The sequence below is a fragment of the Muscardinus avellanarius genome (assembly GCF_963383645.1).
Source record: "Muscardinus avellanarius genome assembly, chromosome: 7".
Taxonomy (NCBI): Eukaryota; Metazoa; Chordata; class Mammalia; order Rodentia; family Gliridae; genus Muscardinus; species Muscardinus avellanarius.
The window spans coordinates 70,464,195-70,490,648 of record NC_137793.1 but is presented as its reverse complement, the minus strand read 5'-3'; the positions used below and the strand labels follow the sequence as shown (position 1 = coordinate 70,490,648).

Sequence of the window (26,454 nt, the reverse complement as noted above, 5' to 3'; positions counted from 1 at the left end):
AAGAATAAAAAATTGGGCAGGGGGAGTAGCGCAGAGGTCTAGGGCTGAGGTGTAGCTCAGAGGTAGAATGCTCCTGGGTTCAAACCCCAGTACCAAATAAATATATATAATTGAGCCCAGGGGCATTCTACCTCTGGGCTACACCCTTAGCCCTATTTTCTTATTATTTTGAAACAGGGTTCCAATAAGTTGTGAAGGGCCTAAGTAGCTGAGGTTAGCCCAGGTACTGAGATTACAAGTGTGCACCACCATGCCCAGCTTAAATGAATTTTTAAATAAAAAGAATGGGGTGGTGGTGGTATAACTCAGATGTAGAAAGCCCCTAGGTTCAATCCCTAGTACAAAAAAGGTGATCTTTCCAAGGTCGAAAGTACTTGGAAAGTCCTGTGCTGTTGTAATCTTAGGATTCAAATCCCCTCGGTCTAGCAGGCCACTTGAGCCACTGTTATTGTCCAGTTCTCATAAACCTATCACATCAGTCACTATTATTGTCCGATTCATTACTAGTGTAATAAAACACTACTTTAAAAACATTCTCATCGATGAACTACACTTTCTAAGAAGCAGTGTAGGGACACTATCCCGGCGAGTTAACATGCCTTCATCTGTTTTCTTATTGCTGCAATGAACACTAGGCACACAATTCTGTGACTGTCACTAGCTTCCAAATCCACAGATTTTATATCTGTAAATTCAACCAACTGCAAGTCAAAAATGATAACTACCTGTATTGAGCATGTACAGAATATAGAACTTTTATTCTTCCTAATCTGAGCAATACAGCATAACAGCTATTAGGTATTATGAGTAATCTAGAGATTTGATTTAAAATATAGGAATGTGTGTACGTTATTTGCAAATACTATGCCATTTTATAAAAGGGACTTGAGCATCTGTCCCTTGGTTCTGGAATCAACCCCCGTGGATTGTAAGGAACAACAGGATCCAGTTTATACCTGTCACCTACAAGCAAAAAAAAAAAAAAAAAAGCTAAAAAAATTTTTGTTCACAGTACCTTCTTGAAAAGTATCAGCTCTTGTTTAAGAAACAGAATTTGACAAAGTTTTGATATTTTAGCTAAATCTTAATTTAATAAAAATCCAATTTATTTTAAGTGAAGGATACCTTGACATAATTACTTGGGAGTTTCTTTAAACAAAGAATTCTTTTAAAGCAGACATCAGGCTTTTCTGTGATTAGTCCTACTCATCTGACACCCCAGGCTATTTGTTTTTTGTGGTACTGGGGGTGGAAACCAGTGGTTTTCTACCTCTGGGCTATACTCCCAGACCTATTTTATATTTTATTTGGAAACAGGGTCTAAGTTACTGAGAGCCTAAGTAGCTGAGGCTGGCTTCGAACCCGTGTGATCCTCCTGTCTCAGCCTTCCAAGAGGGGAGATGGGGGATTACAAGCATGTGTGCCACCACGCCAGGCCCCCAGGCTAATTTTTAAAGCTGGGCATGGTGGCACATACTTGTAATCCCAGTACTTGGGAGGCTGAGATAAAAGGATCACAGGTTCACCACCAGCCTCAGCTACTTAGTGAGGCTCTCAGCACCTTAGTGAGACCCTGTTTCAAAGTAAAGGATAATAAATAGGCCTGGGGGTGTAGCTCAGAGGTACACTACCCCTGGGCTTAATCCTCAGTACCTCAAAAAAAAAAAAAAAGCCTGGGGACTTACCTTGCACCATAGACAACTCTTTCCAAATGACCAGAGAGGACAAAACATGTTATTAGTGTGTGATGTACTTTTTAGGTATTTTACAAAAAACATTTTGTCTCCTAAAAACATTTGCTGGTTTACAGAAACACAAGCTGGGCACAGTGGTATGCAGCGGTGGTCCCAGCTACTATGGAGGCTAAGACTGGAGGATCGCTGGAGCCCAGGAGATAACAAGCTTGAGTGAAGGTGGGAGAAAGGAAGGCCCAAAACAGAACAAAACACAATCACAAGCTGAAGTAACTCCTATCACGAGGACCATCTGGGCAACTTCCAGCTGACCCCGTACATGAATACATACTCCAAACAATCCTGAAAGTATGCTTTATCTTTCAGTTTATAATTTCCTACCAGTGTAGGCACAGTTCCTGTTTTCATACAGTGCAGTACTTTCCTGCCTCTGCATCTCATTCCTTCTGCCCGAAATGTCCTTCCTCCTCTATTTGAAATAAGTCACCCTTCAAAGCCAGCTCAGAATTCAAGTTCTTTTTGAAGCCTTTTCTCTCTGGTGGTGTATTTATCACTACCAAATGGGAAAGCATATTGGAATGGAATCCTGGGTCTTGAAATGAGACATTTAGCAAGAATGCTAGACATGAGGGACAAGAGACATTCCAGGCAGAGAGACACAGACGGGAAGTAGCACACCATTTCCAGGAAACTCTAAATGGACTTTGCTGAACTGAAGAGGTCACTGGACAGGCAGTGAGAGCCACAAGAGGCTACAGGTTTTAAATTTCATCCTACAGATGATGGTGAAACACAAAAGGATTTCGAGGGGAAGAAAAACATCTTAAACTACATTAGGGGAGAAAACAAACAAACACACCAACAAATACCACTCGTGGGAATGTGGGGACTAGCCCAGAGATGGCGGCCATCCACAAAAGACCTGAAAGGCATTAGCACAGAAATCTACTTTGCTGGCCAAATGAATATACATGGCAGCATGTTGGAGGGCCGCCTGGGATGACTTGCGTTTCTGGTTTGAGTTACCCAGTATGTTTTTGCAGTGGTAATCTGCTAGGCAGAAAATATTGTGGGAGGAAGATTTCTGGGGTGGAAGAGAAAATGACATTTTGGGGGCATGTTGACATGACACTGATGGAACATACAAGTGATATCAGTTAAGTAATTGGAACAGGTTGAGCTCAGACCTAGAGAGAAATGTGGGCGTGACTGGCCTGTTACTGCTGTTTTATGGGATTTGATGAGGCTGATTAGGCAGCACAAGAAGCAAGCCAAGGAACACAAGCCAGCAAACACAATCTAAAAGGGGTCTGAGGCAGGAGGGCAGGTGATAGGAGTAAATCTATAACAGTGTCCAGTGCAGCATACAGTAGGGAAATGGCACAGCATGCCCTGAGTGAAACTGTCATGACAGGGCAGAAGCAAAGGAAGTAGAAACGGTGGTTGATCACTTCTGACAAAACTTTTTTTTTAAAAAAAAAAAAACCCAATAGTAAGTATGGGGAGAGAGAGAAATAAAGCTTTATTATTATCACAATGTTGTTGTTTTTCCATTTGTGGTCTTGTTTTCTGAACAGAAAGATTCGGGATAATTTTATTTTTTGAGATACTGAGGATTGAACCCAGGGGCATTCTACCTCTGAGGTACACTCCCAGCCCTATTTTATTTTTTATTTGCAACAGGACCTCACTAAATTGCCGAGGCTGGCTACACACCTTCTGTCTCAGCCTCCCAAGTACTGGGATTACAAGCACGTGCCACCATGCTCAGCTTTGGGGCAATTTCATTCATTCAGTCGTTTTTGTGGTGCTGGGGTTTGAACCCAGAGGCATTCTACCTCCAAGCTACACCTCCATCCCTATTTTTTATTCTTTACTTTGAAACAGGGCCTCACTACATAGCTGAGGTTGACTGCAAATCTGGATCCTCTTATCTCAGTCTCCCAAATGCTGAGATTACAGGCACTTGCCACCACGCCTGGCTCTCTGGGCAATTTTAAATTCAACAGTAGAAGCTATAGAAAGGAAGAGCTTTGAGATATGATGGGATACTGGGTAGTTAAAGGTCTGAGACATCATGAGGGCTGTTTAGACAAGTAACACCTAACTTTCAATGACCATTATCACTTAATAGGATTATAGTACATAAGTTAGATACTTCAGAAACAAAGGAATACTAAGACAATATTCGTTCATACTATTTATTAGAGATTGTTTACAGAAAAGTCTCCTTTTACCACTGTTAATTTAGGCATAAGAATAATTGTCTCATGTGACCTCCTTTTAGAACTTTTATTTTAAAAAATCAAAAAATTGTCTCTATTTGAGTGGATATTAGTATCAATTTTTTAAAAAGCGAGGAGAATGAAGAAAAGGTTTTATCTTATCCTTTAGTAGCTTCGACCAAACAAGGTATAGAATCTGGCGGGGCTCTTGCCACAGATGCACTTGGCTCCAGGCTGAAGCTCACAGAGTGGCTTGAAAGGGACACAAAGGCTTTTCGCTCCCATGGACGGAGCACCAGGTTCCAGATCCTGTTCCCTGGAATTGAAAACAAGGAAGAATCCCATTCATTTGTGCTGTATATTGCTACTCCGTTCCATTGTAATAACTCACAAGTTTTACTGGTTAATTATGTTTACCTGGCAGTGGTCTTTTTGATCCAGTCTTCACAATCAATTTCCCCACAGAATGGAATCTGAGCAATCTAATAAAAAAAGTAAAAATATTTATATCTCATTCTGCTCTATTCTATAAAATTAAGATTTAAAATCTCGATATAACATATAAGCAAAAAGGATAAGGTTCAGGCCATGGTACCATTGCAAACATGCTAGGAACTTTGCTCAGAGGTTTGAGACAAGAAAAAATGTTTTTGCACCATCTAAAACCCACACTCAACTGGGCGTGGTGGAGCACGCTTGTAATCCCAGCACTTGGGAGGCTGAGACAGGAGGATCGCACAGGTTCAAAGCCAGCCTCAGCTATTGGAGGCTCTCAGCAACTTAGTGAGACCCTGTTTCCAAATAAAACATAAAAAAGGTCTGGGAGTATAGCCCGGAGGTAGAAAAAGGCCTTGGATTCCACCCCCAGTACCACAAAAACAAACAAACAAACAAACAAACAAACACTCACAGAACAAGACACAATGAAGACCAATCTGCAACACACCACAAAGCCCTGAAAACTGGATGCAACACTGTAAACTCCAGTTGTACTTCCTCCTTTCAAATTTGGATTACTGTCCCTTTTACATAAAATGGTTGTCAGGGGGACAACAGAGAGAAGATAAATAGTAAACCAATTTTGAAAGTCCTGTTAACAATAACAATTAACCATCAGGCGAATTTCACTGTCTGCACCACAATGTTTCTAAATGTTATAGGTAAGTGAATTGTTTTAAAGGTCCAAGAGCTTGTGAAAGTAAAAAATCATTTTGTCTGAGAAAAAAACACCTCTCTCTTTTTTTTGAGGGGGGGCGGGGGGTGGTGGTGGTGGTACTGGGGGTGGAACCCAGGGGCTTTTCTACCTCTGGGCTATACTCCCAGACCTGTTTTATATTTTATTTGGAAACAGGGTCTCACTAAGTTGCTGAGAGCCTCACTAAGTAGCTGAGGCTGGCTTCGAACCTGTGAGATCCTCCTGTCTCAGCCTCACAAGCGCTGGGATAACAAGCGTGCGCCACCACACCTGGCTCCACCTCTCGATTTTTATTCTTAGATCATGAAATAGCCAGAATCAATAGACTTAGAAAATTCTGAAATTCACCACTTACTTGTTTCAAAAAATTTTTTAAATTCAATATCTGTTTGAAAATCTCTTAGATTTTTTCAATAAAATGTAAATGTTTGACTAGATAAGCACTAATCCATTAAGTTTCAAGTTTTCAAATTGACAAATATTTCAACAAAATCGACAGAGGTTGAAAATCATAATCTAGAGCTTGCATATAAATTTAATTACATTAAAAAGTATAGTGTTTTATAATGACTATTATCATTATATAAGTATGTTATAATTATATACTATATTTAAGTTTTCATAGGGGCTCCATATCTGGGACAATGGGACAAATGGGTTAAGTTTTCTCCCACTTATAAATGCTAAATTTTTCACTGCATGCTTACTTAAAAAAAATTGTCTTCAGCTATATAATAGTTCTACAAAAATTCCTGGAGATTAATGTTAGCTATGGAAAGAACTTCATAATACTTTAGAAATACTAGTTATGCCGGGCGTGGTGGCTCACGTTTGTAATCCCAGCAGTTGGGAGGCTGAGACAGGAGGATCGCACAGGTTCAAAGCCAGCCTCAGCTACTGAGTGAGGCTCTCAGCAACTTAGTGAGACCCTGAGCATAAAATAGGTCTGGCAGTATAGCCCAGAGGTAGAAAGCCCCCAGCTTCCACCCTCAGTACCACCAAAAAAAAGAAACACCAGTTTAAAAACAATCAAGGGTTCTGTGGAAGGGAAGACCCAAGAGACAATCGTGGGAATAGCAAAGTTTCCAGCTTTCTCATCAACTTTTCATCAACTGATCCCAACCATACGCTACACACTTTGAGAGCTGCCCCTGAAAAACAAAACAAAACAACCCCTTTCCTTGCACTTGATATTAATTAAACATGTTTGAAAAGGCTTCTCTAAGAAGTAAAGTAAAATTACAGATTAGGAAATTACAGAAAAACAAGTACTTCTTCAGGTAAACATTAATATAGGAGTAGCAAAGGGTTAGTTATCTAAGTCTCTTATGGTCACTTAGTGAAACATGTTAGTCTAATCTCCAAAGTTTATAAACTGTTATTCTCATAATCTGCCTTAAAATAATGAAGAGATAATAAATTCCCAAGTAAGTCATAGGGGTGGGAGTAGGTAGATTAGCAAAAGTAGACATTTGGAGAAATTTTAATATAGAAATTCTTTGTAATATGAAAACTGAAGCAAAAACAAACCTAGAGATATAAACTGAAATTACACAACCCTGTACTGAAAGCTGTAAGTCATTAGCATTTATGCAATAAAGAATGAAAATGCAGTCACACAATACTGTTTAAAACTCACACCAGAAGACAGATGGGGGAAACTTCAATCACTGTCTTTACGCAATGACAAAATAGTAAAATAGTAAAGACTTGATTACAAAGAATGTCTTTGGCCAATAAATTTATATCTGGTTCTTTAAAAACTTTTACTTTTATTAAAATACTTCAAAATTTTATAGCTGTAGTTAAATGGTTGGGACACATGAACAAATTCAAGCAAATTTTTATTTGGCCTCATGTTTCTTTCTTCTATTTTTTTCTTTCTTTTTTTTTTTTGCAATACAAGGGATTAAACCCAAGGACATTCTAACTGTGAGTTACACCTCCAGCCCTATTTTAAAAATTTTTATTTTGAAGCACGATCTTACTCAGTTGATGAAAGTCTCACTACATGCTGAGGCTGTCCTCAAACCTCTGGTCCTCCTGTCCTGGCCTCCCAACTGGATTACAGGTGTGTGCCACCACACCCATCTCTCATGCTTGCTTTCTAGCTTCAAAGTAAGGTTCAAAGAAGACTTGAAATTTCTAGTTATTTATGCTAGATATTCACTAATATAAAAAAAAGTATGAAATTTTGGGCTATTCAGCCACGAAAAGGTTCTTAACCTCTTAATTTCTATATTTACACTGAAAAAAAAACAACTTTTGCAGTATGTAATGTCTTAAATTAGAAGAAAATGCTAATCATAATAGTAATATTCAATAATCATAGCGACCAATAAATCATAATGCATAGCAACAGTAAAAAAAAGTGCATTATATACAAAGAGCATTTACTTTTCATTAAGATCCTCCTCTTGAAAAAATACACTTAAATCAAGTCCCATAAATCAAATATACTTTTTCCAATTATACTAACAGAGAAGAGTTTTTACCTACATTCAAGTTCCAAAGAGTTTTTACCTACATTCAAGTTCCTTCCCTCCTTTTCCCCTCTGGTAAATACAATTTTATTTACAACATCCTCAGAAGCTGCTTGATGGTCAGTTGACACATCTACAGTGACCCACAGGAGGTGAGAAGGAAGATGGAACTGAGCACTGAATACAGGACACACAATCTGCTCCCTGGTCTCATGTGCTCTGTGGACATACAACTAAACACCCCACGCTCAATTTAGAGTAGAAGTTGGAATCTCTGCAGTAATTTAGTACTAGAATAAAAGATATGATCCCACAAACATCTACTGAGCTTCATCTATTTTTAATTAATGGGCTGATGGCTACTCTATTAACTCATGCAGTTTCTCTGACTATGCTGCAAAATGACTACCACATTTCTATAGTAAAGAAAAGCTTAAATTAAAAAATTAACAGAAAAGAAAAACTGTAAACAAATGACAAAGAAAGGAGAAGTACAGTAGGAAATGGTTATTTAATCTCTAGCTATATATTAATTTTTTTTTCCCCCTGGTGGTACTGGGGGTGGAACCCAGAGGTTTTCTACCTCCGGGCTATACTCCCAGACCCATTTTATATTTTATTTGGAAACAGGGTCTCACTACGTTGCTGAGAGCCTCACTAAGTAGCTGAGGCTGGCTTCGAACCTGTGCGATCCTCCTGTCTCAGCCTCCCAAGAACGGGGATTACAAGCGTGCGCCACCACACCCGGCTCTAGCTGTATATTAAAATTAGGCAGTTTCTAGCCAGGCATGGTGATGCACACTTGTAATTAATCCCAATACTTGAGAAGCTGATACAGGAGGATTACAGGTGTACGGCCAGCCTTAGCTATTTAGCGAGGCCCGCTACAACTTTAATGAGACCCTATTTCAAAATTATTATTATTATTAATAATAATAATAATAATAATAATAATAATAATAACTGGGCTGGGGGTATAGCTGGGAGGTAGAACGCCCCTGGATTCCATCCCCAGTAATGCAGGAAAAAAAAAAAAAGCAAACACAAAAGAAAAATGTAGGTAGTTTCCATACGTGAAAAAGTATGGAATCCAGAAAGATGAATGATTACAAAGGCATTAAACCAAGAATAGAAGGCTAAATACTGAAGACTTACGGATTTGAGGAGAACTGAAGTTCTCTATTTTGAACTCACTTTAAAGATTAATGAACTGGGGGCCAGGGTGAATAACTAGTTTTCCCAACTCATGTAAACAAGAGATATATTGATAAGTTATAACCATAAAACAGTTTTGGTCTGAAATTCTCAGCATAAGCCAGGTGTGATGGTGCACGCTTGTAATTCCAGCATTTGGGAGGCTGAGATTGGAGGATCCTGGTTCGCAGACAGCCTCTGCTATTAAGTGAGGCCCTCTGCAACTTAGTGAGACCCTGTTTCAAAATGAAGAATAAAATATAGGGCAGGAGGTATGGCTTGGAGGTCGAATGCCCCTGGGTTCCATCCCCAGACCCGCAAAAAAAGAAAAAAAATCTCAGCATGAATTAAAACAAAAAACAAATACATTAAAATGAGCCAGAAAGAGATCTAACTTCTAGTTCTGGGTCTGCTACTATGTAGTTTGTGGTAATTTTAGACTCTGGTCCATAGATTTTTTTGGTTGTAACCTGGGGACACAGACTAGTTGTATATTCAAACATATTCAGACCAGAATAGTAACATCTATAAGTGATTCTTTCCAATAATGAGTAACTTTGCATATCAGAATTTCTTTTTGGTAAAAATGTACAACATAATACATACTACTAATGAAATTTTAAAGAGCCAATAATATCTAAGTTGAAAAGCCTATATTGTTTCAAGGAGCCAGAAAGATGAAAGATTACAAAGGCAATGAACCAAGACTAGGTCATTTACTCCCAGTTACAGACTTGGACATGAGCCCCTTTCCCTACATTATTCTAAATGTACAATCATGAAGAGTCAGGTACATATGTGTGTCAGGGAACTTCGTGTCTTGTTTGGGGGATCTACATATTATCTTTCCAAAGCCAGAACACTGCTTACTTTAGGTGCTTATATCAAACAAAACAACACTTTCCAACAATGAAGACATTAAAACCATACATTCTTTAGGCAAAATTAGCATATATGAGAAAGGCTTTTACACAATCATTTCAGAGTGTTATCCAAAATGACAGACTGTTAAATGCAAACAATATGTTTTCAGAGCATACAATTCCAAGTGATATATAATCCTTTATGTGACTGGCTGGACAATGGGACCAATACCATGCTTAAGTTCAGTGAAGTCTTAAAATATAAATTACTAAACTATTTTTTTTTTTTCAAATTTGACCATCAGAGGTAAGGCCCTGGGTTCAAATCTCTAGCACTGCAGGAAGAATGAAAAAATATATATATTTGTTTAAAGTCTCTTACCAGCCTGGCGTGGTGGCGCATGCTTGTAATCCCTTCTCTTGGAAGGCTGAGACAGGAGGATCGCATAGGTTCAAAGCCAGCCTCAGCTACTTAGTGAGGCTCTCAGCAACTTAGTGAGAACCTGTTTCCAAATAAAATATAAAATGGGTCTGGGAGTATAGCCCGGAGGTAGAAAGCCTCTGGGTTCCACCCCCAGTACCATTAAACAAACAAACAAACAAACAAACAAACAAACAAACAAACAAACAAACAAACGTCTCTTACCTTTCCACAATCTAGTGCCTTCTGAAAGTCTTCCAGTGTATTAGCCACAACCATATGAGTTTTTAGGTCTTCCGAAGCCCTGTGGAAATTTAAAAATATGAATGATAAGCAAAATTTAGTGAAAGAATCCTAACCTGGAAGTCAAAGAACTCGATTTGAATGTTAATCCCACCACCAGCAGTCACCCTTAGCACATCACTTTACCTTCTCACTGCACTACTGGAAGCCTAAAGTATGGATGCCCGAGGTATATGCCAAGCATAATCCGCGATCGTTACTCTTGTTATTGTTGTTAAATCTCTAACATTCTATTCCAGGTCACATGAACATCCAGGTTATACCTATGGGAGTCTGGGTTACTTTCTAAGTGTATCTGGTGTTAGGTTTCTCTTGATATTTTCAAGCACTGTGTAAATTCTCTCTTTTAAGAACCTCAGTTTAGCCAGGCATGGTGGTACACATCTGTAATCCCAGTACTTGGGAGGCTGGGACAGGAGGATCATATGTTTGAGGATGGACTCAGCAAGTAACGAGAATCATCAACCTAGCGAGACCCTGTTTCAAAATAAAAATAAAATAGGGGTGGGGGTGTAGCTCCAGGTTATAATGCCCACGGGTTTAATCACCAGTGTCACCACACACAAAAAGAATCCCAGGTTTTAGGATTGCAAATAAATTTATTCTTTTATATTTTATATTCCAATTCACACATTTAGCCATCATGAGTGATGACAAAGGAAGAAAAAACATTTTTTTATTCTTTTCTGAATTCTAGGGCTAAGACCATGAGAGCTTTGCACTAGCCACCGCTGGGTGCCCCTGGATCTGTTTGCTCTTCTTCCGTGCTTTGTCACTTATTTTGCAGTGAGACAGGCCATGGGAGTAAGATACAGTTGGTGAGATCTGGGGATGTCAAGTTTTCCCAGGCTTAAGCTTGAAGGCAGTCAGCAGCCCCGACACACAGTCTCACTCCCCAACCAGCCCTGGAATAGTTACTTGGAGATGACTATTATCTAATTTTGACCATGTAAATGACAACAGGTCAGAGGGGATGATAGAGCCAATAAAATGGAAACAATCCAGGTTCTTAACTACCAGGGAGGCATAGCCAATTGAGACCTGCAACACTGACTTCACAGGAAGCATCTTTTCAACTCTTATAGTGGTATAACCGACTTCACTCACGTGGAACTTCTTAAATTGAAAATAATTGTGCAAAAAGCCAGATATGGTGGTGTACGCTCGTAATCCCAGTACGTGGAGCCTGAGATAGAAAGATCCCATATTCACAGCCAGCCTCAGAAGCCTAGCGTGGCCCTGCACAACTTAGTAAGACCCTGTTTCAAAACTGGGATGCTAGCTCACAAGTTAGAATGCCTCTAAATTCAATCCCTGGTACCATTAAAAAACTGCAATATATATGACCCCAAATAGTCAAATGTGGGCCAAATAATCTTAGAAACAATTCAAATCTCTGGCAAGGTCCATAACATTATATCTAATAAAATTGATCCATTAGTTTCTCAGTTGGTAAGAGCTAGTATAATTAGCACCTTAAAAAATATTAGCAGTGGTGCATTATCAGTAATCCCAGTATTTAGGAGGCTGGCACAGGAGGATCACAGGTTCAATGTCAACACTACTTAGCTAGTTTCAAAATTAAAAATATCTTTTTAAAGGGCTTGAGAGTAGCTCAGTGATAAAATGCCCCTGGATTCAATTCCTGATTTAAAAAAAGTATGTGAGTGTGTATGAGAATAGTGTTAGGCTAATCCAATTTTCCGTAACAATTTCCTATCTAGAATTTAGACTACACAAATGCCCTAAATTTTATCAATAGGCATTGTCATGCATAAAATAAAAAAAGAAATTAAAACTAATGGTAAGATAAGCTCATGTTAAATAAAAATTTGTAATCTGAACTCACATATGCAGACTGATCTTAACAACATACACCCTTTTTCTCTATAATATTTTTCTAAATTTCACAATTTTTCTCTAATGAACATGTATTCCTAAGTAGAAAAATATTATAGAAACAAAACAAAAACACTGCTGTTAAGTAAGGTCAATACAAACCACATAGTATGTACCTTACATATAAAAAAGAGCAGAGAGCCAGGCATGGTGGTGCATGCATGTGATCTCAGTACTTGGGAGGCTGAAATAAGATCCAGCTTTGTGGCCAGCTGAGGTCCTCTGCAACTTAGTGAGACCCTGTTTCAAAATAAAGAATAAAAAATAGGGCAGAAGGTGTAGCTCGGAGGTCAAATGCCCCTGGGTTTCATCCCCAGACCCGGGGAAAAAAAAAAAAAAGCATCTCCACATCACATTTAATCAGAACCTATCTGAAGAATCTCCACTGTGAGGTTAGGGCATCAGCTCCCAGGTGTATGAAGAGAACTAACTGCGGAAGCAGATCCAGTATTGAATATGTGAATGAGATCACTAAGGATAAGTAGCTCTCTAATGCTTCAGGTGCCATACTACCTGTTCTGAGTTCAAATTTCAAATATACTACATCTGTACCCCAAGTCATAGAAATTTCCTCCCAAAACATCTAATATTAGCTCCATTCTTTTAGGACAAACAAGCCAAGAAATGCAAAACCACTTACTTCCCTAAAAGCACATAGGTAAGCATCAAATCCAAGGTTAAACTGAGTTTTTTTTTTACCCCCAGTCAGATTTTCTGAGGCCCAATGTGTTAGGTATATGGTATTAGAAGATAAAGAAAGCTGAGCGTGGTGGTGCACGCTTGTAATCCCAGCATTTGGGAGGCTGAGACAGGAGGATCGTGGTTTGCGAACAGCCTTAGCTACTACTTAGTGAGGCCCTCTGCAACTCAGGGAGACCCTGTTTCAAAATAAAAAAAATAAAAAATAGGGGCTAAGGGGTGTACCTCGGAAGTAGAATATCCCTGGGTTCCATCCCCAGCACCACCAAAAAACAAACAAACAACAAAAAAAAACAAAACCCTAAGATGCAGGCACTACCTTCCCCTCTAAGTCAAGCCTCTACCCCCAGGGGTAGAATAACCTCTCTCTATATCAGGTGGGAAGGAAAGAATGCTGGGTGCCACGTAATGCCACTAATCTGTGCATTAGAGATGGCTTTGAGATGTGTGATTCTAAGACTCCTACCCACAGATCAGGGCTACTCTGAGGAACCTCCAAACTCCACCCTCAAACCCAATCAGAGATTCTTAACTTCAGCTACGTAATCATCTGGGGAGTTTTTAGACACTATACTTGGCTGGGCATGGTGGTGCACCCCTGTAATCCCAGCACTAGGGATGCTGAGACAGGAGAATCTCAAGTTTAGGACAGCTTCAGCAATTAGCAAGAGTCTCAGAAACCTAGTATGACCCTGTTTCAAAACAAAAAAATAAATAAATAAAAAGGTGGGGGGTGTAGCCCAGAGGTAGAATGCCCCTAGGTTCAACTCTCACTACCAAAACACAAACAAACAACAATAACAACTACAACAACAACAACCCCCCCCCCACTATAGTTGCTAGGTCCTCTCTGTACCAAAAAATAATCAGTACCTAGGGAAGGTGCTCAGGCACTGGTATTTATTGAAGCTTCCCAATTACTACCAATGTGTACCTAGCAGGTAAGAGTCAATGTCTTAATCTCTCTCACATTTATAAGCCATAAAAGCGTGAATCTAAAATTAACCCAAATTAGTCCAGGAAGCAATCAAGTGCTGCAAACCTGGCATGACACAGAAGGCACCTAGAAAAACAACTACAAGTCAAAAACAAAGCAGAAAATTAAGTGGACTGGGATTCAGAGGGAATACTTTCTTTTGGGGCAACACAAGAATTTGAAAACAAAAGATAAAAGCAATTTTAAGAAACTACCTTGTGAAAAGATTAACCTGGATGTCTTCCAAAATAGCTTGAAGTTTAGTCTCAGCATCACTTTCAGCAACTGTCAGCTTTTCTCCAGTATCTCGTCTGACAGCTACAAACTGACAGCTCTTCATATCACGTGGCCCAACTTCAAGTCTAATGGGAACTCCCTATAAAACGAAAAGGCAGTTAAAATGGCAGATGTAGGTCTATAGTTGAATACATACTTATTTCATGGCTTTATAAACCATAAAAATCTAAAAAGCAAAAGTGTAACCAAACAAGAAAGCAGCAGGTCCAGAGATATTATAGAAACCTATTCCAATAATAAAATAACATGAGGAAAAGATCTGCTACCTGAGCAGTTCTGAGCTACTGAGGATCTTAATAGAGAACTGTAAAAAGTTGTCTAGATCACAAAATAGCACATAGTACATAAAAGTAAACAAAGAAGCCTTCCTTCCTTCCTTTCTTTTCTTGGTGTTGGGGATTGAATCGGGAGCATCCTACTTTCCAGCCACACCCCCTACCTTTTTATTTCTTAATTTGAAACAGGGTCTCGCTACTTTGATCCTCTTGTCTCAGCCTTCCAAGTACTGGGATTACAGGCATGCACCACTATGCCCATCTCAGAGAAGGCTTCCTGAGGTCAAAGATACCCTAAGTCACTGAGTGGATCAGTGCACTGTGTGTGCCACCAGACCTGGCTTGCAATGTTTAATTTTGAACTAGATTCTTCAGCTAAGGAAGGTATTAATGAGAAAACACAAAATCTGCCTGAGCTCTAGAATTAGATGGTAGCATGTAACAGTGTTAACAGACTGACTTTGTTCGTTGTAATCAGGTAGGAGAGAATGTCTGTAGGGTCATGAGGCACTGGGTTAGCATATTATTTTCAAATGCCTCAAGCTGGAAAAATTCTTTGCACTGTACTTGCTTTACTGTTGTTTATGACTGTTTAATGATAAAACACTTTATAACCCAGAAAGTAAAAATAGCAAAGGCCCAGGCACAGAGATGGAAAAACAGAGACTATCTGTAAAGAAGAAAGAAGAGAAAATATGAAATAGAATAATGAAAAGTATTTGTTGGTGATTTATTCGAACTAGTTACAAATTTATTTGCAAAAGACTTGTTTTTCTTTTCAATAAAGCACAAAATTATTTTAATCATTTAACCTGTATAAGACTTGCTTAACACATGCATATTATATTCTTCTTTTATATTCATAATACCAGAAGGGTATTATAAAGAATCTAGGAATTGCTGAGTTCTGGTCTAGCAACCAAAAACCACATTACACCTCATGTATTAACCTAAATGAGTCTCATAACACATACAGACATCAATATACAAAGTTCACCACTGACAAATGAATACAGGTGTAGATCTCTCGAAATGTCTTCTTTACTGCCGGCCATGGTGGCACACACTTGTAATCCCCGCGCTTGGGATGCTGAGATAGGAGGATCGCACAGGTTCGAAGCCAGCCTCAGCTACTACATGAGATCTCAGCAACTTAGTGAGACCCTGTTTCCAAATAAAATATAAAATAGGTTTGGGAGTATAGCCCAGAGGTAGAAAGCCCCTGGTTCCACACCCAATACCACCAAAATAAATAAATAAATAAATAAAAATAAAATTTAAAAAGTCTTCTTTTATCTAGAATTCTTGCACTAAATGGAACTAAAATGGCTTTTAAAAGTGCTATAGGTGGGCTGGGGATGTAAACTGGTGGTAGAGCATTTGCCTAGCATGCACGAAGCTCTAGGTTCAAGCCCCAGTACCACAAAAAAATAAAAATAAATAAATAAAATAAAATAACTACTAAAAAATAATAAAGCTAACCAATGATTATCCCTTGTCCACAATGCTTGAGACCAGAAGCATTCCAGATTTCAGGTTTTAAGACTTTGAAATACTTACATGGACTTTACTCTTTAAGTATTCCTAATCTAAAAACCAGAAATGCTCCAAAATCAAACTTTTTGAGTACAAATGGAGCTCAATCTGTAAAATTACCTGTCACTAGCTAGTAAAACTCTTTTTAATGCTTTTTAAATTTAGTTATCAAGTTTAAAACTCAGGCATCTTATTTTTATTCAGAGCAATGTAGACAAGAAAACTGTAGCAGGCCCAACTCACGTTAGGAGTATCTCCCCACATAGCATAGGCTTACCAGGACAAAAAGACAAACAACAGAGAAAAGACGAGTCAGTCTTAGGAGAAGGGGTGAATAAAAAAGGAAGGGGAGGAGGAGAGATTTAGAAATGAGTGTGGACGACATTTTTTCCCTTCTTTCCTTCATTCATTTATTGAGGTACTGGGAACTGAATCCAGGGACATTCTGCCTCTGACCTCTACTCACATCCTTGCTTTATTCTTGAAACAAGGTCTTACTAAGTTGCAGAGATTCACTATGTTGCTGAGGCTAGCCTTGAACCTGCGATACTCCTGTTTTAGCCTTCTAAGTACTAGGATTACAGGTGTGTGCCACCAAACCCGGCTCCCTCTCTCCTTCCTTCCTTCCCTCCTTCCTTCCTTTCCTTCTTTTTTTGCGGATCTGGGGATAGAACCTAGGGGCATTCGACCTCTGGGCTACACCCCCTGCCCTAGTTTTTATTCTTTTTGAAACTGGGTCTCACTGAGTTGCAGAGGGCCTCACTAAGTAGCAGAGGCTGTCTGTGAACCGTGATCCTCTGGTCTCAGCCTCCCGAATGCTGGGATGACAAGCCTGCGCCACCAAGCCCAGTTCTCCTTTTAAATTAAGCTTGTAGCAACAGTAAGTTCCTCCTTTAACATTTAGTATCCAGTTAAGTATAAACTGGTTTAGAGAAATTGCTACTGGCAACAGATTAACTATTTCTAAGTAAGCAAAAAAGACGACAATTAAAGAAGAAATTGTGCAGTGGAAATATTCATCTTTAAGGTCACACTGAAGGCAGGAAGGGGTACACACCTGTAAGTAATCTCAGTACTCGGGAGGCTGAGACAGGAAGATCATAAGTTTGAGGTCAGCTTCAGCAACTCAGTGAGGCCCTGTTTTAAACTAAGAAAAGTAAAACAGGGCTGGAGGTACAGCTAAGAGGTAGAACATTCCTGGGTTCAATCCCTACTTGCCCCCCACCCCAATGTTTTCACTGAAGGTAAGAGAACATGTAAGGAGAAGTACATTACATAAAAGAGTTGCAACACAGATACCCAGCAAGAAGATTGACCTCAGGAGCTATTTTTAAAGAATAAGATAATTATCAATACTGAATAATTCCAACATTGCCAAACTTCCATACTTGAAAGCTTAGAGATACAATTTCACTACATTTTTTAATCCCACTTCCTGTAGTGTGTTGTGTGTGTGTGTGTGTGTGTGTGTGTGTGTGTGACTGGGGATTTTGCCTCTGAACTACATCTTTAGCCCTTTTTATTTTTGAAACAGGTTTTGCTAAGTTGCCGAGGGTCTCACTAAGTTAAGGCTAAGGCTGGCCTTGAACCTGTATTTCTCCTGTCTTAGCCTCCCAAGCACTGGGATTACAGATCTGCACCATGATGCCCAGCTGAGTTTATATATTCTTGTGTGTGTGTTAGGGGGGTACTAGAAATGAAACTCAAGGGCATTCTGTCTCAGATCTACACCTTCAACCCTATTTTATTTTTATTTTGAAACAAGGTCTAAGTTGTGGCGGGCCTAAATTGCCAAGGCTGGCTGTGAACCTGAAATCCTTCTGTCATAGCCTCCCAAGTACTGGGAATACAGGCTTACACCACCACAACTAACTTCTAATTTCTATATCCAATTATGATTCCCTGTCTCAGCAAAAGAAAAAAAATGTTAAATCCCAGTTTATAAAATTAAGAACACAGATAATCTATCAACAACATTGTATGATAAATGGAAGTTGTATTTAAAACATTAAACTGGAATTTGGATGAGTTCTATAAATGCAAAATAAAAATCAATAAAATAATGTAAAATATATGGTATAGGAATTCATCTCTGATGTTTTACTATACCATATTAGTTGTAACAATGACAACTAGGTAATATCCAAGAATCACTATTTTGACAGTCTTACTTTTCAAATATCCTATATATTAATTTCTACATAAACATTTCAATATATAACCATATGAGATTTATTACATATAAACAAAGATTTCAAAACCATTTAATTCTAACATAGAAAAAACAGGCTCTGACAAAAATTGTAATGTTTTGCAGTGGTGGGCATCAAACTGAGAGCCTCCTATCTGCTAGGCAACTGCTCTACCACTGAGCATAAACATCCCAACCCCTGAAAAACTATTTTAAGTTCAACAAATACCTAAAATTAAGTAGCACTATTACAAAGTATGAACTGTGTTGATGAGCAAGAGTTTAAGTAAAAAAGAAATATCAGAATAGTAAAGAATAATGAAAAACCTATACGTTTTATAAAAACAAAATGAAGAATAGAGAAAATCAAAACCAGGGGTATGGGAGTAAAAGACACAACTGAAGAATTTACCTTAAGCTCCCAGTGATTGAATTTCCAACCCGGTGAATAGTTATCTCGCAAATCAACTCTAACACGAATGTTAGCACTAAGTAGCCGCTTTTTATAATCATTGCATTTTGCAACCAATGCTTCTTTGTCTTCTTCAGAAAGTGCATTTGTAATGCCACACGGAATAACCACCACCTAGAGTCCAGCACACAGACAGAGCATAAAGAAGTAATGGAGTTCTGTAACTTTACAATATCCTCTTAGTGACTATAAAAATCTTTTTTTTTTTTTGGGGGGGTCATACTGGGGATTCAGTCCAGGGGCATTCTGCCTCTGAGCTACATCCTTGGTTCTTTTTATTTTGAAACAAGGCATCACTAAATTGTTGAGGGTCTAATTAAATTGCTGTAGAATTGTGATCCACCTGTTTCAGCCTCCCAAGTAGAGGCCTGAGCCAACCATGCCCAGCTAACTAGCTCACTATAAATCTTAACACAAATAAATGTGTGATTTCTAATCTATATGTAACATCTAATTAGCTATTTATCACTTAGCTAAATGCATTCTCATTTGGCCTACTCATTTAACCTATTATAAATCACTTCAAACATGATTTGCCTTTTTTTTTGTGGTACTGATGATTGAACCCTGGGACAGTGTACGTCTGAGTCACACCTCTAGCACTATTTTTTAATTTTTCTCTTGAAACAGAGTCTAAGTTACTCCATGCTGGCCTTGAACCTTCAATTCTTCTATCTGTTTCCTATGTAATGAGACTGCAGGTGTGTGTCACTATACCCAGCTCAAAAAATGATTTCTAAAAACATTTTATTGTATTTTATTTTTTGGTGGTACTGGGGTTCCTGGGAACCCTTCTACCTCCGGGCTACACTCCCAGACCTATTTATATTTTTTATTTGGAAACAGGGTCTCTTAAGCCAGCAAGGCTGGCTCTGAACCAGAATGATCCTCCTATCTCAGCCTCCCAAGTGCGGGGATTACAAGTGTGTGCCATCACGCCTGGCTCTAAAAACATTTTATACAAAGTACCTTTAAACATTATGAGTAGAAACAGCATTAATGTCAATGGTATATATAATTATATAACACTAAGGTCTACCTTATTTTCTGTTGTTTCTATTATCAAGAAAGCTACCTGAATGACATTCAGAAAATCACTCTTTTGCCTGGGCATGGTGGCACAAACTTGCAATCCCAGTACTTGGGAGGCTGAGACAGGAGGATCACAGGTTTGATTGAAGACAGCCTCAGTAATTGAGTGATGCCCTCTGTAATTTAGTGAAACTAAAAAATAGAGCCAGGGGTATAGCTTTGAGATAGAATGCCCCTGGGTCAATCACCAGTACTACATACAACACACACACACACACACACACACACACACACACACACACACCAAAATACAAACAACCACAACAAAACCCATCCTTTCGAGTGTCCTTTAGTTAACATGGGTTATTAAGAGGAAATGTAATCAGAAATATTTTTCTTACCTGAACACAGGCTACACGAGGTGGTAATATTAAGCCCATGTTGTCCCCATGAACCATAATCATAACACCAATAGTTCGAGTTGTCAGGCCCCAAGAACACTGGTATGCAAACTGCTTTTCTCCTGGTGTCTTTGGATCTTCAAAAATGATTTCAAACATTTTGGAAAAATTCTGGCCTAAATGATGTGATGTTGCTCCCTAAAATAGAGAAATAATAGCTTTAATTTTAATAACCTATTATATACCATTGAGAATGATTAGTGTTAAAACCATATGATTTAAAATGTCAGTAACAGCCAGGCTTGTAATCCCAGTACTTGGCAGGCTGAAACAGGAGGATTGCAGGTTTGCTGCCAGCCTCAGATATTTAGGCACTCCGCAACTTAGTAAGAAAATTTCAAAATAAAAAATAAAAATAGGTCTGGGGTATAGCTCAGAGGTAGAATGCCCTGGGTTCAATTCTCAGTACACAACTGGGCATGGTGGCCCAGGCCTGAAATGCCAATACTTGGGAGGATAAGAAAGGAGGATCATAGGTTTGAGGACAGCCTCAGCAACATAGCAAGACCCCTCTCAACAACCTAGTGAAACTTGTTTCAAAACAATTTTTGAAAGGGGTAGGGGATGTATCTTGATGGTAGAATGCCCCTAGGTTTAATCCCTAGTACCACATACCTTAAAAAAAAAAAAAAAAAAAAAAGGCCTGCTTTATCTCCCCATTTTATGCAAGATTTTTTTTTTTTTTCTTTGTGGTGCTGGGGATGAAACTCAGGGGTTTTCTACCTTTGAGCTACACTACCAGACCTATTTTGTATTTTATTTGGAAACAGGGTCTCACTAAGTAGCTGAGGCTGGCTTCAAACCTGTGCAATCCTCCTGTCTCAGCCTCTCAAGTACTGGGATTACAAATGTGCACCACCACAACCTGCTGCAAGATTTTAAAATATAAAGCATAAGGCCAGGCGTGGTGGCCCACATAATCCCAGCACTTGGGAGGCAGAGACAGGAGGATCATACAGGTTCATAGCCAGCCTCAGCTACTTAGTGAGGCTCTCAGCAATTTAGTGAGACCCTGTTTCCAAATAAAATATGAAAATAGGTCTGGGAGTATAGTCCAGAGGTAGAAAAGTCCCTGAATTCCACCCTAGTACCTAAAAAAAAAAAAAAAAAAAAAAAAAAAGGATAGGGGATGTATCTTGATGGTAGAATGCCCCTATGTTTAATCACTAGTACCACATACCTGAAAAAAAAAAAAAAGGCCTGCCCCACAACTGCTTTATCTCCCCATTTTATACAAGATTTTAAAATATAAAGCATAAGCTGGGCGTGGTGGCACATGCTTGTAATCCCAGCATTCAGGAGGCTGAGACTGGAAGATCGTGGTTTGCGGACAGCCTCAGCCACTCAGTGAGGCCCTCTGCAACTTAGTGAGACCCTGTATCAAAATAACAAATAAAAAATAGGGCTGGAGTGTAGCTCAAAGGTCAAATGCTCCTGGGTTCCAACCCCAGTACCACACAAAAAAGAGAGAGCATAACTGATATAGTAAGAGTATAGAATTAATTAAAAAAAAAAAAAAAACAACGTACAGTTTTTGTATTCTGGGTAGTTCTTTTCAAAGGAATAAGGACTTCAAGGTTAAAAAGGAGGCCCATACTTTGGCAATTTAGAATACAAGTCATGACTTAACCAACCATGGAGATTAGAAAGGACATGAAATACCTTTGTTTTGTTTTTGAGATAGTCTCACTAGGTTTCCCAGTCTAGCCTTAAACTCAAGAGCCTCTTGCCTCAGCCTCCTAAGCAACCAGCACTACAGGCATACATCACATTATTTTTTAACTGGTACATAAAAACATAGAAGAAATTGTATATGTTGATAAGGCAACTTGTGGTATTTTGATACATGTATACATTCTGCAATGCTTAAATCAGGTTAGACATATTTCCTCAAATACATCACTTCTTATATAATAAAAATGTAAAATCCTTTACTTTTTTGAAGTGTAATTACTTATTTAATTACCCTATTGAACAGTAGCACACTAGAACTAGTTGCTCCTATCTATATAGAACTTAATACTCACTAAGCAACCTTTCCCTATTCTTTCTTCCCCAGCCTCTGGTTATTTCCATTCTACTCTCAACTTCTGGGAGTTCAACTATTTTGGTTCCCCATCAGTGAGATCATGTGGTACTGATCTTTGTGTGCCTGGCTTATTCACTAAACATAATAATCCCCAATTCCATTATATTGTTGCAAATAAAAGGATTCATTCAGTTTTATGCCACATTTTCTGATGGACACATTTTCTGATTACACAGCTGATGGACACTCAGGTTTTTCCATCACTGGGTCATTGGAAATAGTGCTGTAAGGAACATGAGGGTCAAATGTCTCTTCAATATACTGATATCATTTCCTTCAGACATATATCCAGGAGTGGGATGGCAAGGTCATTTAGTAGTTCTATTTCTAATATTTTGAGAAACTGCTATGCTCTTTTCTATGATAGCTGTACTAAACACTATTTATAAAAGTCTAATTCTCTGATGACAGAAGAAATTCTTTGATTTGCCCACAGACTATGCTTAGTCACCAATGCATCAGTCTGATACCTGAATAGCTCTTCCACTAGCAGATATAAATGCTTCTACTGTAGTTGTATAGTCTCCTCCTGCAAATTTCTCCTTTTCAGTCTTTCTTCCTTTTACAACAGGAATTGCCAGGAGTTCTTCATATACTTGAGCATATAAGTCAAGCATCTGCATGACCTGTAATAAGAATTTAGATGTAAATGTGTTCAAATTTAGGGTAAATTTATTCATCACAGATCTATTCATTACAATATTTAAAACTGTGTTGAAGTGGGCATAGTGGCACATGCCTGCAATCCCAGTACTTGGGAGGCTAAGGCAGAAGGATCACAAGTTTGAAGCCAGTCCCAGCAACTTAGAGAGGCCATCAGCAACTTTAGGGAGACTGTTTCAAAATTAAAAATAGGAGCCGAGCATGGTGGCGCATGCTTGTAATCCCCGCACTTGGAAGGCTGAGACAGGAGGATCGCACAGGTTCAAAGTCAGCCTCAGCTGGCTTAAGAGACCCTGTTTACAAATTTAAAAATATAAAATAGGTCTGGGAGTGTAGTCCAGAGGTAGAAGGGGCCCCTGGGTTCTATCCCCAGTACCACCAACATAAATAAATAAATAAAATAAAATAAAAATAGGCCAGGCATGGTTGCTCACGCTTGTAATCTCAGCATTCAGGAGGCAGAGACTGGAGGATTACGCAAGGCCCTTCACAACTTGTGAGACTGTTTCAAAAATAAAAACGACTAAGTAAAGAATATCTCCTATACCCAGAAATGCCGTTTTGTCAATAATTTGTATAGGAATTGAAGTGAGAAAACCCAGTTAAAACAAGAACATCTGGCTGGGCTTGGTGGTGCATGCCTGTAATCCCAGTGCTTGGGAGACTGAGACAGAAGGATCGTACAGGTTCAAAGCCAGCCTCAGCTAGTTGAGGTAGAAAAGTCCCTGGGTTCCACCCCCAGTACCACAAAAAATAAATAAATAAAAATAAATATATTCTTTCCCTAATATGCAAAAGCTAAGGAAAAATGGGTTATAGGAGGAACTCTAGATGAAAAAAGGAAATCCTATAGAGGAGCAAATAAGACAACCTAAGTGAGGGAATGGGAGGGGGAAAGAAAAAAATTCTCTACATAAATAAATAAATAAATAAATAAATAAATAAATAAATGAATAAAATAGAATAGGGTTGGGGGTATAACTCGGAGGTAGAATGACACTGGGTTTAAACCTAGCACCACAAAAAAAAAAAAAAAAAAAGGAAGAAAAGAAGGGAGAGATGTAGGGAGGACACTTTTGAGAAAAAAACTTTAAACAATAAAAAAAATTATGGAAGCTGGGCGTGGTGGCGGATGCTTGTAATTCCAGCACTTGGAAATTTGAGACAGAAGGATCGAGGTTCGTGGCCAACCACAGCTACTGAGTGAGACCTTGTTTCAAAATAAAGAATAAAAAAATAGGATTGGGGGTATAGCTTGAAGGTAGAATGTCCCTGGGTTCCATTCCCAGTACCACATACACACAAAAAAGAAAAAGTTAAAGCAGCCAACGTGAGAATAAGGAAGATATCCAATAAAACAGTGTAAAGTTGACAGCCTCAGCTACTTAGTGAGGCCTTTGCAACTTAGTGAGACCCTGTTTCAAAATAAAGAATAAAAAATAGGGCTGGGAGGCATAGTTTGGAGGTCAAATGCCCCTGGGCTCCATCCCCAAACCTGCAAAATAAATAAATAAATAAATAAACCTGCCTCTCACGTGACTTGGATTAAAGGTTATGTGCCATCGTGCCCAGCTATATTACATATATTTTAAATAACAAAATTAAAAAGCAGAGCCCGAACAGAGAAACAGAACATAAATAATACAGAAAACAACTTTTATACCTCTTCTGCTGCTTCTTCAAAGGTAGCGAAAGCACCGTGCCCTTCCTGCCAAAGGAATTCACGGGTACGCAGAAAAGGCTGAGGGTGCTTGAACTCCCAACGCTAGAGGCAGCAAGAATGGAATTTAGTCATAATTGAGCTTTTCCATTTCTACCAACAACTTTACACGATGAGCAATCAGAAATCATAATTGTGATACAAAATACTTAAGAATGCTTCCATACTTCTAATCCTTTACATATAATGGAAAACAAAGTATAACGAGTAAAAATTATGAAGAATATAGGAAGCAGTGTGCACCTACCACCACATTGCACCACTGATTGAGCCTGATGGGCAGGTCTCTGTGTGATTGCACCCACTTTGCATATGCAGGATACATTACTGAAAAACGTAGGGGGAAAAGGACAATTAGTAACTTGAAGCTTTATTTCTCTTTTATGGCTGATAAAGTTAAACTGGTGACATGATTAATAGAAAATAAAATGTGTTTGTATAAATGTGTTCCCAGTGTTTGTAATGGTTAAGAGAATGACATTATTTTCTATTTTATAAAGCATATCATACAAAGATATAATCTACATGAACTTGATAATATTTTGTATTCTTTACAACATGTGATTTATACTTAACCTTAATATCCTCTGATTGTTTTCATGTTTTGTTTTGAAAATGCAAGTATATTCCACATTCTATATTAAGTTCTTTGCATTCGTTATCCTGTTCAGTTTTCTCACATTCAACCCTTAAAGTCAATGTCATACCAATGTTAAAAACATGAAAGCTAAGTAACTTACTGAATCCAGCAGTTATATATTAGAATTGGAATTTTGGTTGGGTCTATTGATGCACTACTCAAAGCATGACAGCTCTTGCCATGAATTATAGCCTAACCCATAATTTACAATTAGTAAAACAAAACTGCCAATCTGGTGTAAGAAAAAAGCTAGTATCATAATGTCAAAAGTACGTTATAAGGAATATCACTAGAAGCATCAAAGAAAAGAGCAAACAATCATAACTCTAAAGACAGCTGATTACTTCAGAAGACATTATCAAGCCCAATTTTACTTAATCTTTCAGAGAGCTTTCTTTACCTGCAAAAGGAGATAGCTGCCTCTACCTTCCTCACAGTATTTTTGTGAGAATAATGTAAGATTATGTGAATGAAAGCACTTAGCAACCTTTAAAAACACTACATAAATATCAATCTAAATGTCTTAAAGAGTAACAAAAATCTGCTAGTATGATATGAAGATTTAGTGTTTGCAATTTTATCATCAATCCCAAGAATAAAAATTATTCCAATAAATTCCTTGCAATACTCTGAAAAATTATAGCATAAATAAGTATTTTTAAGAAATCCTATGTCCTAATGATAAAGAGCTCTGCAATGAATACTGTTTAAAGAATAAAATTCTAGAAAACTTAAATTTGTAATCACTCTTTATCAACATCCCTTAAATTCTATATTGCCAACAAGGATTATAAATATCACAGTGGAGACTCAACCCTAGATGCTGTCTCTGGAGCCTCAATGAACTTTCTCCTGCACTCCAAGGCCTGTTTCTCACCTGTTTCACTAGTAGGACGAATGGCAATTGGCTCTGCTAACTCTGTTTTGCCAGATCTTGTAACCCAAGCAACCTAGTGAGATAAAATGATTTTTCATACATTTTTTTCAATGGCATTTTAGAGCAACAGTATAAATGCAGGCAAATTTTCTCTATTTCAGTTTTTCTTAATATCAATTAAGGCAAGTTAATAGTTGTTGCAGTTACTGTGAGGAGAGGTATAAGTCAGTTAATCAGTTAATGTGACAA

At 38.4% G+C, this 26,454-nt stretch overlaps 1 protein-coding gene across 2 annotated transcripts in view; it reads right to left on the bottom strand.

Moving 5' to 3' along the window:
• Positions 1-4,084: 4,084 nt before the first annotated feature.
• EPRS1 (glutamyl-prolyl-tRNA synthetase 1) overlaps positions 4,085-26,454 on the bottom strand; it is a gene marked incomplete at both ends in the record, with an annotated part of 82,517 nt that continues 60,147 nt past the window's right edge. For both annotated transcript variants that reach the window (XM_080699260.1, XM_080699261.1), the window contains 10 exons: positions 4,085-4,235; positions 4,337-4,401; positions 10,301-10,379; positions 14,168-14,328; positions 18,664-18,837; positions 20,157-20,354; positions 22,776-22,931; positions 24,632-24,733; positions 24,936-25,015; positions 26,206-26,278. In XM_080699260.1, coding sequence (XP_080555386.1) covers positions 4,085-4,235; positions 4,337-4,401; positions 10,301-10,379; positions 14,168-14,328; positions 18,664-18,837; positions 20,157-20,354; positions 22,776-22,931; positions 24,632-24,733; positions 24,936-25,015; positions 26,206-26,278 — 1,239 coding nt within the window. The remainder of the gene's footprint in view (positions 4,236-4,336; positions 4,402-10,300; positions 10,380-14,167; positions 14,329-18,663; positions 18,838-20,156; positions 20,355-22,775; positions 22,932-24,631; positions 24,734-24,935; positions 25,016-26,205; positions 26,279-26,454) is intronic.